Here is a 13,862-nt window from a genome sequence, read left to right on the forward strand (position 1 = left end):
CATGTGAGGTTAATTTTTAGAGGGAACCAACACTCCAACTTTGAAAGTATTGAAATATGGATCGGCTTTTTTTTCGCGGATTCAAAATTTGCTTATTATTCACAATAATCTCGACTGGTTTGACTGGTGCGGCTTTTCTCGCGGCTCTCGGCGTTAAACAACAAACAAATAAACAAACACTTTCTCAGGTGTCTTAATACCATACCAATGCTTTCATTTACAGAGTATTATATCATGTATGTGCAATAATTATTGCTTGAAATGTATGGTATGTTGGCTTGTAACTTGTATTTGGCTGTTAAAGCCGTGGTTTCACTGTGCGGCGTCACTGATGCAGAAATATGTTAGCTGTCAACATCAGCTGACTTGTCTGGGTCGGTATTGTCGAAGCTCCGCATTGTCGCGAGGTCCTAGACACAGGTAGATTTGTTTGTTTGTTTGTTGTTTAACGCTGCACTGCGCAAATTGATGACGTGGCCGACCAGTACTTGTTTTAGCCGCTTATGCTACCATCACACCAAAGTAGTTCTATCCCGTTCTACCCCGTTCTAAAACAAATACTAGAACGGGCTGTGATTACGGTAGAACACGTAGTTTGGCGTAGAATACGATGCTAGTTTGTTCATAAGCAGTCCTCAATACGTCTATCTCGTTCTTGGCCAGTCTGCAGTCCGTTTGTGTCCAGTTCAGATCGTGTAAAAGTACCCGTTCACCTCATCCCAACAACGTTTCGAAGCAGTTCGAGCACGTCCGTAGCCGTTCACAACCCGTTCTTAACCAGTTCAACCTCATTCACAATACGTCCAAGCCAGTTCTAACTAATTCTTAACCCGACCAACTCGTTCGCAGTACGTCCTCATGTCGTCCCAAGTGCGTGTGTATATTCGCGTCCTGGCCCGTCCTGGTCCGACTCCTATGGATACCGAGCGCGTTGTAGCCAATCTTCATTCAAGTTCAGGGCTCCGAGCTGTACACATCATGCCTCCAAAGAGAAGTCGACCCGGTCGGTGTGCACAAGTACTGAAATTTATGTCCAACTGCACAACGTCGTAACACGTCCCTAGTAGGTTCGAAGTACGGCAATTCCGTTCGTAATACGTCTTTCTCGTTTTAAGTACCTTGTCAATCCGACTAATTGCAGAACGGGATGGACAATAAAAATTTTGAGCAGACTCAAAGTTCTAGAGCACCTTCCCCGTCCGAGCCCGCCCATGAAGTTCGTAAAAAGACTGTCAATAGTTGCTACTACGTCCACTACGTTCATACACAGTTGGAGCCCGTTCGACAACATTTTCACGAACGTATTGAGAACTAGTTTGGTGTGATGGGGGTATTAATGTCGAGCGTCAGGCAGGGTAACAACAAGTACCATCTTTAAACGTCTTTTGGTATGACGCGGCTTGGGATCAAACCCCGGACCTTCCGCTCTCCGGCCAGGCGCGCTCCCATTGGGGCACGGAGGCGGTCCTTATTTGAGAAACACATTTTACACATGTACACTGTGCGTACATTGATTTCCTTGGATTTCTTCCTTTTTGCCAATAAGTCATTCAGTGAGAAAGCGTTTTTTTTATTTTTTGTTACATACGAAGTGCTTAATGTAGCCTGTCTCACATTCCCAGATTAAAAATAGTATGCTCAACTATGTTTCATAAATTGTTTTTAAATATAACTTTGCATAACTAACTAAATTGTGAATATATTAACTTGGTCTCGTCGCTATATGGCCGAAATAATGCCGATGCGACCTTAAGTTCTAACTCACTCACTCACTCACATTCCCAGAACCATCTCATTTTCACTTCCGCCTATCCCTTTCTGTAATACAAAAGCACCTAATATAGCAAGTCGAGATCCTCTTCAAATTACTTGAAGTTATATGTTTCTATCAACATATATTTTGAAGTACTAAGCGTTAGTTATGTTTGATGAAGCCTACACAAAATATTGCTGTGTGAATTGTAAATGTGCTTATTTTACATATATTCATGATGTTTCGTATTGATCGTGAACACCGTTTTTGTATCATATTTCATTGTCGTCGAGCTTGATTTGTCATGCACGCAAATTTGCCCATAAATAATATAAGGAATAAGAACAAATTTCATATTCGCTTCCCGAGTCGTTTTGGTTCAACACGAATTACCCCCCTTTGTTTTAGTTTAGCGACAGCAGTTCAAAATGGCTCTGACCGTGGCTCCCACACAAATAACGGCCTGCGTGGTACGGGACATTCGCCACCCGACATCCCTGGAGAAAGATGGATCGGACGCAATGGTAACGTGTTACATTTAACGTGTTCTGACATACCTCATTTATTTCAAGCGATAGATTATCTTCAATTCTGCTACGATCAGCTGATGAGTCCGTGCGCCAAGGCCACGCCAACCGAGTAACCAATCATGACGCGGAAAACGGGAGGCGTGGCATTGATCCGCACGTGATGTTTCGGCGTGTGTTTACATTTTGGGCTATTTTTTTTTTTAAATGTCATTTGTCACATTTTGTCTTCATCGAACGGGCGACAGAGCCACGTCATAGATTCCGCAATAACAAGTTCAAAGGTTCAAGGAGATAGGAGATTGATATCGCTCTTAGATTGACCTATAGCATTCATAGTCACGAAAACGTGTTCTGGTTATGACAATGCATACGTGGTTACACAAAGCTTCGGGCAAGCGACAACCGTTGATGTACACGAGATAACCCTCGACGTCAGCTGTGTTTCTCTGTCATTGTACTGAATTATCTTTTTTTAAATTAAAAAGTGAATACTTAAAAAAAAAAGAAAGAAAAAGGTTACATGTATGACTACAATTTTTTGACCGACATTTTCTCAATGGTTACATGTACTTTTGTCTGTATGTACATAAGCGTATTTTTCTTGTCACTATAATTCTTGTCATTATTCCAACAGATTAACATGCATTTACAGTCAAAGGGGTTAAATATTTAAATAAAGTCACATGACCAGAAAGTTTTCAAAGGGGGAATCATGGAAGGTATGCTGCAGTCTAGACTGGAGACAGTCTCTGTTTCTTATATAATATATAAATATGTATAAATGTCCAAAACATATACAAAATCTGAGATGTTTTTTCCGCTTCACTCTTTTGTTCTAAATGCATAAAAAACTCTGAAAACATTTTTAAAAAAACCTGATGGGAAGTGTTTCATCTATCTTGTAAACCAAAAAGAAATTTGGAGCAACATTTATCAACAGTTTTATGTTTCCCATGAACCTGAGGAAACAGGTGTGTATATCTCTTAATGGCGTACTTGAAAAAGACATTCTTGAAAGCATTGTGATATATCAGCGCCTCTGTAGCCCAGTGGTACACTCACTGGGCTTTAGTGTCAAAGATTTCAAGGTTTGATCCACGTATATATAAAGAAAACATTTGTCATTGATTTTAAATCATTCTGCACATTTCATAATGAACATTTTGTTCAAATGCAAAATCTATCTCTAGCGAGAGACATTCACACGTTACTGTATCATTGGAAGTTGTATAAAGATAATCCTGGTGATATTATGTGTAAAATCTCGGAGATGTTATCACATCTCTATATAGGAGATTTAACCCGATTGGAGAACAATAGGATGATGTTACTCAAGGACTATAAGCATTATTATGAATATTGATATTGCACTAAAAATGTGTGGTTTGCAGAATATAATATTATATAATGAAGAGTGTTTTGGTTGGTGAGTTTATTGTGTCCGCTCTCAACAGTATGTCTTTAAAATCATTGAGCTTCTGTTAAATATGAGCAAAATGTACAGTTAATTCCACCTGTGCTCCCCTGATAATGACGAAACAATTGAGAATGACCATCTTCCCCAGGCAAGGATTTAACTGATCATAAAAGTCCAGCCAAACTCGGCTGCAATTATGGAGTCATATTAATGTGACTGGACTCACGAGTCAATGCATCGTCCAATCAAAATCGCGTAACGAAATCAACATCCAGTTCGTAAACTGCTGTGCAGATTTCATCGACTGCAGGATTTGCAAAGCCTGTGTACCGTCATCTCGGCGTCAACATATATTTTCCAAATCATTCCATGTTTTTAATCAAGGTGCTCGTGATTTGATGCAAACCGCGGAGTAAGACCCGTTTTATCACAATGCAGATTTTGATTATTGATCACATGGTCCTGACTGGGTGCCGCCATTTTGAAGCAAATGCAAGTGATATGAGAGGGGGAATCTGATTGGTCAATAGCAGGGCATGGAAGGGACATAACTCATAATAGCCACTGATGGCGCTATGATGGAGCCCAGAAATTCCATCCTACTTCGGCAAGGGTGGTAACTGGACTTTCACAGTCGGTTAACTCCCCTGCCTTGGGAAGATGGATATGGGCAGGACGAAAGTGACAACTGTTTAAAGATAATGATGCTCTTCTCCAGAATGTGGCCCCTGACTACTCGGCGCCGTACGTGGTGTTGAGCACAGATTCTCTGTTGGAGGGTCATGGTTTTACCTTCACAGTCGGCAAGGGGAACGAGATCGGTGAGAATAACATTCATATTGATGTGCCTTTAAAACCACCAGAATCATCTGGAGTTAATTTGATATTACTTCTTCTCATTTTACACACATATCAGGTAAGGCTAATGGTTACTTGCAATTCAGGCCGCCTCCGTGGTCTTGTGGTAGAATGTCCGCCCGGAGAGCGGAAGGTCCGGGGTTCGATCCCCGGCCGCGTCATACCAAAAGACGATGGTACTTGTTGTTATCCTGTCTGGCGCTCGGCATTAAGGGGCTAAAACAAGGACTGGTTGGCTCGGAGTCAGTATACTGTGTCTGAGTAGGGTATTCATGTTAAACTGCGGCATGGTATCTCAGTGAGCTAGCACTATAAATCGGCATCAGTCCGGACAAGTACAAGTAGCCACACAAACACACACACGTACATGCACGTCGCTATATAAGTGCAATAATCTTGGACGTGACGTTAAACCCCATTTCACCTCACCTACTTGCAATTCAAATTAGCATAGTATTTTAAAATGCATATATAATATTTGGTGGCACTTTGGTAGAATATGTTCACAGTCTTTGCAAACTACAGCTGTTTTTCCTGTGTTGTATCACGTGCCATATTGTCATCACGAAAAGTATCTGTTCCATTATTATCTTTTTCTTTCCATTTTTCATTCTCTTTTGGTAATGATGCCTGACAAACGTATTTGTATCTATAGGCCTAAACGAAGAGAATTGTGTTCCCAAAATACTTCAGCAAAGATGACAGAAGAAATCATGAATTAAGTGCCACTTCTAACGAGTGTCAACTACAGGTTCATAGTCACATTCTAGTATTGAATATTTTTTTTAAAGTGTGTCATGCAATCAAAGTTCTGAGCAAGTTCGTCGTTGGACTTAAGTTATCTGCCATCTTTGCCGACTTCGCCAGTTTCTGGAGGTCACTGACGAGTGAGGACCAGATGAGATGGGTGAGAAGTCTTTTTGTGTAATAATACATACATATATCATGCTATATATTTAAATTCCAGAAAATGGGGTTATTATATACATACATATATCATGCCATTGTAGCAGGGTGTGGAGTCATCCCACAGATGACATCCTTACCTTGTCAGCTTGCTGACGGGGTTAACCTCTTTGGTCATGTGGACAAGGCGTCCGACCTCTGATCAGAAAGTCTGTGGTTCGAATTCCATCACAGGACTCTGAAATTTTATGGCCGCTACACCATATATGAATATCTGGTGTCCTCCACCGTGATATTGCTCGAAAACTTGTGAAAGCAGTGTAAAACTATACTCTTTCACTCCCCCACTCACTTTACCAGAAAATGAGGCTAGAACATGCATGCGTATATCATACAACTAATATAAGATACCATTAGTAGATTTATCATATAGCGTTGTAAGATATGCACAATGCCAGTGTAACTTATCCATAACTTATAAACAGACAAATATATGCTATATCGCATTCCAATGAAAGTTGTTGCACACACAACCAGAGGTGTATTTCGAAGGGCAGGTTGAACTAAAACACATCATAGGCTGGCTTGAAAAAAGGGCCCCTGAAAAATACTGAAATAAGTTTGCGGGTGTTATTTCACTAACAATTTCCTTCCAGCTGGGTCCAGAGAAAGGAGTCATGCATCTTGCTGTGGCGGCCATTACCAATGCAGTCTGGGATCTGTGGGCCAAGATGGAGGGCAAGGTCAGACATTGAAGCAACACTCTGTTTACACCCCTCCACCTAATTATCCCCCGCCACGATGTGGAAGGGGGATCTAGGAATGGGTGCTGTCTGTCCATCCTTCCGTCATGTTTCGTTTCCGGAGCAGAACCCCAAAAACATAAGATATATCCCTACCAAACTTGGCACATAGATGGGTCTAGTGGTAAACTGCTGCCTTTTGATAGTTTGAGATTTTTAATAAAGATATTTTTTTAGTTTCCACAGCAACGACTTTGACCTAGGCTGAAAACGGAGGTAGTGCTCAATTTCGGAGGGCTAATGCCTTGCACAGAACCATTCATGACATATTGACGGGGGATATGAGTATTTCATGTTTATTCAGGAACCTAAATGAATAAAAATTCCAACCAGAGACCTTATACCAATAGATGGATGGTCTCTGTTCTGACAGTGAAGAGTTTTTCTGGAATAAAATATCTGAGCAATACTACCCACTAATTGAGTATAATCCAAAACTGGCTTCCACTTTTCTCCGTCTGGGTGAGAGCAAGCGATATCTCTTGTGAGAAGCGACTTGTGCTGATATATGTGATATCAAAAGACACTTGGGTGAGATTCTGTGTATAAAGTCATGGGTGACGACATCAGTGTTTGGAACTGCTGTACTCCCTGAAACATGTACTCTTTGCTGTTGGGTTGGATGGTGTCGTAAAGACGAAATTGTTAGTTTTTTTTACAGAAACAAACACACCCATATTTATTGAAACCCAGCTTAATCAACATTTGATATTTATAAATGCGGAGTTTTGTCTTGATTCTTTGTGGTAATAGAGATCTTCCATAAGGACATTGCTTCCTGGAACTGAAGTATGAGGGCAATGGTAAAACGCTTATGGTCAATTCACTATACAGAGTTGTGTCCCTTAGCTTCCAGGATCCAAAAGTCCCTGGTTTGAATCCCAGATTCCATTGATTATTATCCTTGGTCTGTCAGCAGCATGTGCTCATCGGTTTCAACTCACCGCTTGAATTTGACCTTACTCCCACATAAACTATTTACAAGCCATGATAAAACTGAAGCGACATTAAGCCCAACTCCCATTTGTGTATTGACTTGTGTGTTTCAGCCCATGTGGAAGTTACTGGTGGATATGGTAAGTACATTAAATTATACTGTGGTCAGTTCTAGCTTGTAGTCTTTATAACGTTGGCAATCTCATTAAAGTATCTATATTAAGGAATATTAATATTGTGTTCTGACAGGCAGAATTTCAAATAAATTATATCAAAATGAAGTTAAAAATCCAAAATAATTTTTGTAATCATGGTAACTTCATGAAGTTCTCCATTTACTTGTTATACATTTTAGCAGTCGTCTTTATTAAAAATGTTTCGGTTCTCGATTATCTGAGCCAGGAGTCTTGTACCACACACTTGAGTCCACTGATTGTGGGGCTGTACTGATTGTGGGGCTGTACTGATTGTGGGGCTGTACTGATTGTGGGGCTGTACTGATTGTGGGGCTGTACTGATTGTGGGGCTGTACTGATGTGTGTTGTGTTTCAGGAACCTGAGAAGCTGGTGTCAACCATTGACTTCCGTTATCTGTGAGTTGATATGTAATGAATTGATTGGTGGGGAGTTGATCTGTGGTGAGTTGATATGTAATGAGTTGATCTGTAGTGAGATGATCTGTGGTGAGTTGATCTGTAGTGAGATGATCTGTGGTGAGTTAATTTGTAATGAGTAGTGAGTTGAGCTGTGGTGAGTTGATCTGTGGTGAGTTGATCTGTAGTAAGATGATCTGTGGTGAGTTAATTTGTAGTGAGTAGTGAGTTGATCTGTGGTGAGTTGATCTGTGGTGAATTGAACTGTTGTTATTAGTCAGTTGATCTGTGGTGAGTTGATCTATAGTGAGTTTATCTGTAGTGAGTTTATCTGTAGTGAGTTGATATGTAATGAGTTGACCCCCGACCAATTATCCGACCCTAGGTACCTGCTGCAGGTCTCAAGAGTTGGGTACAAAATGTCCCAATGGAACTGTTGTAGCAGAGCCCTGGCAAAAACTATTAAGATACACTCATTAAATGATCTGATCATGCATACACTGAAGCTGACTGAAGCTTGTCTTTACTCAAACATGGAAAGTCAGAAGGAATCATGCATAGTCGGAAAGAAATGCGAACATTGTTTATTGTTATTGTCATTAAACAATATATCCTGTAATTACCCATGGGGCTGGGTAGTCCTGTGGGTACCTGGATCCTACTCGGGACCACCAGACCCGAGTACCCGAGTTACTTTGGTGTATATGTTGGTTATGATACCGTGAAGATCCAGGGTAGAATAGGTCTTCAGCAACTCATGCTTGTCGTAACAGGCATCTAACGGGATTGGGTGGTCAGGCTTGCTCCCTTTGTTGATGCATGTCATCATATCCCAATTGCGTAGATCGATCTTCATATCAATCACTGGATTGTCTGGTCCAGACTCTATTATGTACAGACTGCCATCATATAGCTAGAATATTGCTGAGTGCGGCGTTAAACAACAAACAATATGGTTATCATGATTCTAGAACAGTTTTATCAAAGCCTTCTGATTATCAAACATGACTGAGCCTGGTGTGTGTTTCAGAACTGATGGGATGACGAGGGAGGAGGCCATAGGTGAGCAGGACAAATGGCACTTTTTAAAATTTTGTTGGGGCAGTTGGGTAGCCTAGTGGTTAAAGCGTTCGCTCGTCATGCCGAGGACCTGGGTTTGATTCCTGACATGGGTACAATGTGTGAAGTCCATTTCTGGTGACCCCTACCGTGATTTTGCTGGAATATTGCTAAAAGCGGCGTAAAACCATACTTCTTCACTCACTTTATTTTGTCACATCGGTGTCAGTTCTGTCACACCAAGGAGACCCTGGTGTACTGATGCATACCCAGTACATCTACATGCATATGTGTAGATCTCAGCTGATTGTGTATCATTATTGGTGTTCATGCTATCAACCACTGGTTGTGCAAGTCAGGTTTCAGCACTAATTGTGACTATGATAAAGTTGATATATCTGACTAAGGGTAAAGCTATAGCCAAGCGGTAAAGTACCTGCAGGGTTTTGTGACATGGAGAACCTGAGTTTGAATTGCTTATTGGAGGTTTCAGTCCTCCACCAAAGATCTGGGTTTGATTCCTCACATAGGTCATTCATTCCACCTCTCAGTTCACTTGCATTTGCTTCAAACAAAATGATCTGATTGATAATCAAGATCTGTGTTATGAAAAACCAAGTCTAACTTTGCGACGTGCATTAGATCACAAGAGCACCTTGATTATAAACATGAAAAGATTTGAATGAATGTGTCTTTCAGCTGTCCTCAAAGAGATGCAAGCCGGGAAAAAGGAAAGAGGTGAGTAGTTGTGTATAGTTTCACAAACATACCTAGTCAGTAGACAGTATGATTTGGGGCCTTTAGTTGGCAGACAGTATGACTTGGGGCCTTAAGTCAGTAGACAGTAGGATTTGGGGTGTTTAGTCAATAGACAGTGGGACTTGGGCCTTAGTCAGAAGACAGTAGGACTTGGGCCTTAAGTCAGTAGACAGTAGGACTTGGGGTGTTTAGTCAGTAGACCGTAGGACTTGGGGCCATTAATCAGCAGACAGTACGATTTACAGCTTTTACTCAGTAGCAAGTATTTTCTAATCATCCCCTATCATGTATGGTGCTGACAAGTACCCTCGGCCTCGAGCATGGGTCAGACAAGGGTCCTGACTATAGTCATGTGTCAAGGACACTAGCGCCTGACCAGGGGAGATTACTCACATCATCACTTCTCTAGCACAGAAGATAGGCCGTACTAACCATGCATTCACATAGACTTATTGATGTCTGGTTACTGTTCTATTACCAAGGACTGACAACATTACCCTGTTCTACTATGTAATTCAGATCATGAGTGAAAATGATTACGTTAAGATTATGTCCTTATCTTAACTATTTGTTCAAAGTAAGCAGGAAAAGTCATTTTCCCTTAGCGAACTCTTACAGATTTCCTCTTCTCTTTCACAAGAAGGAGGTGGTACCCTGTTTTTATATATACAGAAGAAATTAAGCAGATTATCATGTTCCCAAGGGCTAATAAACAGATCGGGATCTGAACCCAACACAGGTGGAACATATACCACCAACATTGGGATTCAAGTGATATGTATGAGTCAGGATAAGAAAAAAAATAGGGTAAAAGTATTATAAATATTTATCTTGACTCATACGCTAAAGAGCCCACCCAGCCATTCCCTTTTCCCCTTTTTCGGCCGAATTAAGTACGGGAATTGAGAGAGTGACGATAACTAGTCTTGGTCACATGCTTCTGGTGTGCATGCACATTCCAGGGGTGCGTTTGGTTGAGATGTCTTCTCTTTTCTCCGGAAACACAGTTCAGGAAGTTTCCCCAATCTTTTGGTAATGAGTAGATATAAGCACTAACTATGGGTCAGGATAAGTATAAATAATATATTTAACCTAAAAATACAATATTGTGGCTTTTTTACTTTGGAAATCAAGTCCTACAATCAGGATCCTCATGTAATGCAGGCCTAAGTTTCTCAGATCCAGTATATGTTTACTTAACTCTTGTGTAATGAACTCCCTGATTGTTGGACAGAGGCTGATGTCATCGCGAAGGGATTCCCCGCATACACCACTTCCTGCGGCTGGCTCGGCTATGATGATGTCAAACTCAGAAGGGTAATGCAGTAAATGAATTGTCTCCCCTTTACGATAATTTGTACCAGAAGGGTTACCATAGTAATTGTGTGAAGTAATTGTGTCCATGTCTCGTAACCATTTCGTCCCTTTCTGTTGTTTGGATGGCTGGGGTTAAGGCCATAATACGTTAATTGTTAGATTATCACTCCCACTCCACTCACAAATGACTCACCCACCACCCCCACACCCCCCCACCCCCGACAAATTAATTTGCCCGAGTGAAATGTTTACTTGGAAATATGTCTCTTGGTACATGCCTGTCAATCGTCTCCTTGCTGCCAGCTGTCAAGATGGTGTTCGCTATTTTGAAAATACGAGAGGGTGTGAATCCAATGCCTTGTCCATGTTTCAGCTGTGTAAAGAAGCGCTGGCACAGGGATTCACCAAGTAAGTCATACAGAATCGCAGCCAAGTGACTTTTGATTGAAACCATGTCGACACGTTTTTTACGTTTACCGACAACTTTTGAAATATATGATATAAAAAGGGTAAGATTCTATTGATCATCCAACTTTTTCAGTTTGTAAACCGTAATTACAGTAACCATCAGTGTCTTGAGAGTACAAAGTACAGCGAACCAGCTTCAGTAGCAGTGGTTCCTGGCTCCGCATGAGCGTCAGCAACTTTCGCCAAACTTGGCCAAACCATTTAAAACGCTCAGCTCGTTTATTTGACATCACATCCGGCTTAGTTTAGCTTGACTCCTTCTCTATAATTGATGTCACTCTGAAAATCTGGAAACTAATCATCCAAGTCATTTATTGGTAAGATAAGATTAAAAACTTACGAATGGTTCATTACTTTGCAGTCGTAACCCGTACGTTGAATTCTAAATACATACAAAATTATTTTCAGAATTATATTTAATAATATAACCAGTTAATATTTTCCATAATTTTAGTATATTTAACACACTGATCATACATGAGGGGTTTGAGAATATCATCCTTGATTATCCAGCATAAAATAATCTCCATTCCATTGTGATAATTACGCTTGACAATCGACCATGCAGAAATATTATGAATAATTTGTGTTTTCATTTATCAATAAAGGCATGGACTAAAGTATGTTTGAGATACAGCCATAGTGTCATGGTACTATATATTGAACCATGCCTCATATATATTGGTGCTGGTTCACAGTGAAAAAGGGATATCATGAATATGTAGCCATGTTTAAAAACTCTGTATACATGGCCACAGATGGTCCTTGTGAACAACGCTTGACAAACTTCAAGTGATCTCTTGTGTATCACTAATAATCCATCATGAGCATCGCCAGTAGCCTGAGGCCACTGAGATGAATTTCTGACACATGACAGATGTATCTTCGTGGGCGTCGACATCGCTGGTTTCCCCATGAATTCTGTCATTGAATACTTGACATGTTTACATATCTAACTCGTACAAATATGTCAATCCTTCTAAAATGTGATTTCATCAGGGTGAATTCACGCCTGTCTAGAGTTCTGTGTTTTTTCGGTGTCGTGAAATGGTCTTCGTGATTTTATCATTGCACCAAAATTGGCATTGAGATTCAGGAAACATACCGGAGAATGTGTCAATAATTTACTGCAATATTTAAAATGATAAACACATTAATATACCACAACTATCTGTATGAAGCTGATTTATAACTAAAAAATAACGTTGTCCAATGACGTCATTAGGTTGCAAACACTCCAGAAGTCATGTCATGATAGAACAATATTTTATCGTGAAATAAACCACGCTTCATTGTTCTTTGCGATTTATCACGTAGCTATCTTATATATTCTACCATGACATTGATGAATGCTTGATTCTGATTGGTTAAAAAGAGGTTTCCTTTTTGCTACAGAAACCCCTTTAAAATATATTAAGCCTTTTCACAAAAAAACGTGCGTATGAATACATAGATAGCCTACATATCGATTCACAGAAAATGGCTGCCGATCGATCACCCCCATATATGAACTGTAAAACATGTCTATATTTCCTCTAATACACGCTGGGTCTCAAATACCAGACAGGTCTCTAATACACGCTGAGTCAAGGGCTCTCGCACAATTAATAGACGGCGTATAGTGTCAAATAGAGGAAATACGGTAGTTTGATATCGGCTGTTTGGGGCGTTCTAGGCCGCAACCCTGACTGCTTCGATGATGACATTAAAAGATTTAACGAAGCATATCTTTTGCTTACAAATGAAATGTTTATGAAACTGTTAGAGAAATGTTCTATGGTGACCAGAATCGGTACAATTTAAGCTATTTCCTCATTGAAACAACCGACAATGAAAGTAAAATATAACATTATAAAAATTGTTTGAAAAAACAACATCACATCAGCAGGGATAGTCAACGTGTTAATGTTGAACAGCATCACACTGTGCATCAATACTGGGTTGTCTTCTGGTTTCCTGCAATTCTTTAACAGCGGATTCCAGGTGGCATACTTTCAGGTGAGGTGTCCATGCCGGATACCACGGATCTGGTATCCGGCAAGGTATCTGCCACCGGATACCCGGACGCGTTTTGGGTAAGTGTCCGGTGGTATCCGGCAGGTATCCGGATACCGGAAACTGCATTTTTTTTGCTGTGACTGTTACTGTTAACAATTTCTTTGGCAGCCATAACTGAGAGTGCAGTGCAGATACAGTGACAACCGGGCCACGTTAGGACGGTTCTCATGTCAGGGTGGGGAGGTATAATTCAAAGATTCACACACTCAAAATTAGTGAAAGAGTGATATCTAATAAATTTTGTTGAGAAAATAATAATTGTTCATTTTTTTGGTAGCTTTTTCTGAAACCCACGAACAGTTAATTTCATTATTGAAACAACCGACAATGAAAGTGAAATATAACATAATAAAATGTGTTTGAAGACATTTTATTCATGACAACATGGTGTTTACAAACCTTTTT

General features: G+C 40.3%; 1 protein-coding gene across 2 annotated transcripts in view; it reads left to right on the plus strand.

The window, feature by feature from the left end:
* Positions 1–383: 383 nt before the first annotated feature.
* Positions 384–13,862, plus strand: part of LOC124133189 (mitochondrial enolase superfamily member 1-like) — a 29,766-nt gene continuing 16,287 nt past the window's right edge. Inside the window, exons 1-11 of one of the 2 annotated variants that reach the window (XM_048400510.1) lie at positions 384–420; positions 2,162–2,277; positions 4,419–4,521; positions 5,350–5,465; positions 6,121–6,207; positions 7,317–7,343; positions 7,756–7,796; positions 8,827–8,858; positions 9,555–9,593; positions 10,849–10,931; positions 11,305–11,339. In XM_048400510.1, the coding sequence (XP_048256467.1) occupies positions 2,182–2,277; positions 4,419–4,521; positions 5,350–5,465; positions 6,121–6,207; positions 7,317–7,343; positions 7,756–7,796; positions 8,827–8,858; positions 9,555–9,593; positions 10,849–10,931; positions 11,305–11,339 (659 nt within the window). In that variant the 5' untranslated portion in view covers positions 384–420; positions 2,162–2,181. The remainder of the gene's footprint in view (positions 421–2,161; positions 2,278–4,418; positions 4,522–5,349; positions 5,466–6,120; positions 6,208–7,316; positions 7,344–7,755; positions 7,797–8,826; positions 8,859–9,554; positions 9,594–10,848; positions 10,932–11,304; positions 11,340–13,862) is intronic. The other variant, XM_048400509.1, reaches the window with a different exon arrangement.

This window comes from Haliotis rufescens, unplaced genomic scaffold (assembly GCF_023055435.1).
Source record: "Haliotis rufescens isolate VD_foot unplaced genomic scaffold, xgHalRufe1.0.p SCAF_2, whole genome shotgun sequence".
Taxonomy (NCBI): Eukaryota; Metazoa; Mollusca; class Gastropoda; order Lepetellida; family Haliotidae; genus Haliotis; species Haliotis rufescens.